Here is a 2,227-nt window from a genome sequence, read left to right as displayed (position 1 = left end):
CCATGTGTTTTGCAGTGTACATGGCAACTGCCCTAGTGTGCTTTATAAGCAGGTGGCAACTCTTTTTTTTTACCCGAACATGTCAGTTGCCATGTTTTTTTCAGGGTACACGGCAACTGCCCTAGTGTGCTTGTAAGCAGATGGCAACTCTTTTTTTTTTACCCGAACATGTTGTTTTGCCATGTCTTTTTGTAGCACTACATGGCAACTGCCTAGTGTTAGTAGGTGGCAACTCCTAAGGTTTTTAAATCATGGCAACTGTAGTAAACCAGACCATACATGGCAACTGCCTAATGGTAAACCAGACCATACATGGCAACAGCCGCAGTTGCCCAGAAATGGCATCTGGAACTTTTGACATTAGATGGCAACTGCAGTTGAGCAACCATGGCAACTGTAGTTGTCCGACATGGCAACCGTAGTTCAGCGACATGGCAACTGCAGTTAAACGAACATGGACGAGGGTCTGGACCATGGCAACTGCGGGCGCGCGATGACTGTCACGCGGGGCGTGCGGGACCATGAGGTACGAGGCCTGACGTACGGGGCGTGTGGGCGTTATCTATTTCGCCCACACGCACGCGTGTGAGAGGGACCGTGAGGGAAAAAAAGAGGTGTGTGGCATTACTTTTTTTGCCCACACGTAGGTGTGTGGGCTGTTCCTCTTATACACCACACAAAATGTGTAGGCAGACTTCCTAATGCCCACACGTGTGGCACTTATCGGTGTCCTTAATCTATAGCTTGCTTTCGATTACCCCGTGATTCATGCTCTCTTATTAACTCTCTGCCTCAGAGATTTTGGTGGGGAAGTAGGAGGGAAGTCAGTAACTACTGGCGTCAACGCGCTAAAATCAGGAGCTCCTAGGGGATCAGAATTCGAATAATTTCAAATTTGCTCTACGGTTGCCTACGCAAGGATCAAATTAAGTCTCTAGACGTTGATGGTTCAGTTGTTTTCTCTCGCCATGGCTAACAGGCTATCATCCTTCACGACTCCTTCATAACATGGTAGGAACCAGTTGGACTAACTACTTCTCATTCGATGCCGATCCTCTGCTCGAGAATTCGGCAAATTCGTCTGCTCAGGCCGGTGATCACACGAGTCTGAATCTAAATGCTAGTGCGAATACAATACGATGCTGGCTGCGGCACCTACATGTTCTGAAACTCGGACAGATTCAAGAACATCTCGACGAACTCAGCGTCGTACTCCGTGTCATCCCCGCCGGCAGCGTAGCCGTAGCTGCCGGCAAGCTGGCACCAGGGGCTCCCCGGCGTGTAGCAGCTGGCCGGCGAGGAGGGGAAGGGGGGCGGCGTCACGGGCTCTACCGGCCACTGAATCCCTTCCTCTGGTGAAGTCTCCTGCTGCTGGTGCTCCAGGGCGAAGGCAGCAGGAGGCTGCTGCTCCGGGCCGGCCAGGATCGCGGTGGCCTGGGCGCAGGTGTGCGCGCCGAGGTACACGACGTCGAAGAGGAGCGGGTCGGCGTGGGCGCGCTGCACCTGCTTGGTGGCCTGGCAGCCCTGCGAGTGCCGGTGCGTGCACCGGAAGTATGCCCTGGGATACGCGGCGCCCAGGATGTCCTTCTGGCCGTACTTGCGCCAGCTGAGCCCGTCGTTGAGCGGCCCCGCGTCCGTCACCGACGCCACCCGCACCTGCGTCCGCACCTTGTTCGCCCCCGCCTTCCTGCCGCCCCTGACCTGCCCGCTCACGCTCGCCCTGACGTTGCCGGCATTGCCCTCGCCGCCGCCGCCGCGCGGGCAGCTCCCGGCGAGGCGCATGGCCCGGTCGACGGACTCGGCCAGCGCGGCGCAGAGCTCCCTCGCGGCGCCCGGGGCGCCGTCGACGCGCGCCTCCAGCTCCCTCGCCATGGCCAGCAGCCGGTCCAGCTCCGTTGCCAGCGTCGCCGCCGTGTCCTCCATCCCCGCCCCCCCGGTTCAGCTCAGCACCTAGGTAGCTAGCTTGCCGATCAGTGGCGTCTTGCGATGAACTGAGGGTGAGCTTGGTGTGGTGGCGACAGGGGAGGAGGAGGAGGATTTATAGTGCCGGACCGGGAAAGCGGGAACCAGTCCGCAAGTTTGACCGAAGACCGGAGAAAAGTTGCAAGACCGGAGTAGTATAAATGTATAATTGAGGAGAGAATAATATTTTACGGGTAGATCTGCGTGTGTGTACGTGATCCGTACGCTTTGGCCGACACTGATACTACTACAAGCTGCTCTGTCT

General features: G+C 57.0%; 1 protein-coding gene across 1 annotated transcript; it reads right to left on the bottom strand.

Annotated features, from left to right (window-relative positions):
- Window positions 1-926: 926 nt before the first annotated feature.
- On the bottom strand, window positions 927-1,997 carry LOC100049056 (transcription factor WRKY19). The gene has a single exon (XM_044595964.1). It carries the CDS (start codon window positions 1,921-1,923, stop codon window positions 1,156-1,158), a length of 768 nt encoding a protein of 255 aa, XP_044451899.1. The 5' UTR covers window positions 1,924-1,997; the 3' UTR covers window positions 927-1,155.
- Between the last annotated feature and the right edge of the window lie 230 nt (window positions 1,998-2,227).

This window comes from Triticum aestivum, chromosome 1D, assembly GCF_018294505.1.
Source record: "Triticum aestivum cultivar Chinese Spring chromosome 1D, IWGSC CS RefSeq v2.1, whole genome shotgun sequence".
In the NCBI taxonomy this organism is placed as follows: domain Eukaryota; kingdom Viridiplantae; phylum Streptophyta; class Magnoliopsida; order Poales; family Poaceae; genus Triticum; species Triticum aestivum.
This window is presented reverse-complemented; position numbering and strand designations above follow the sequence as displayed.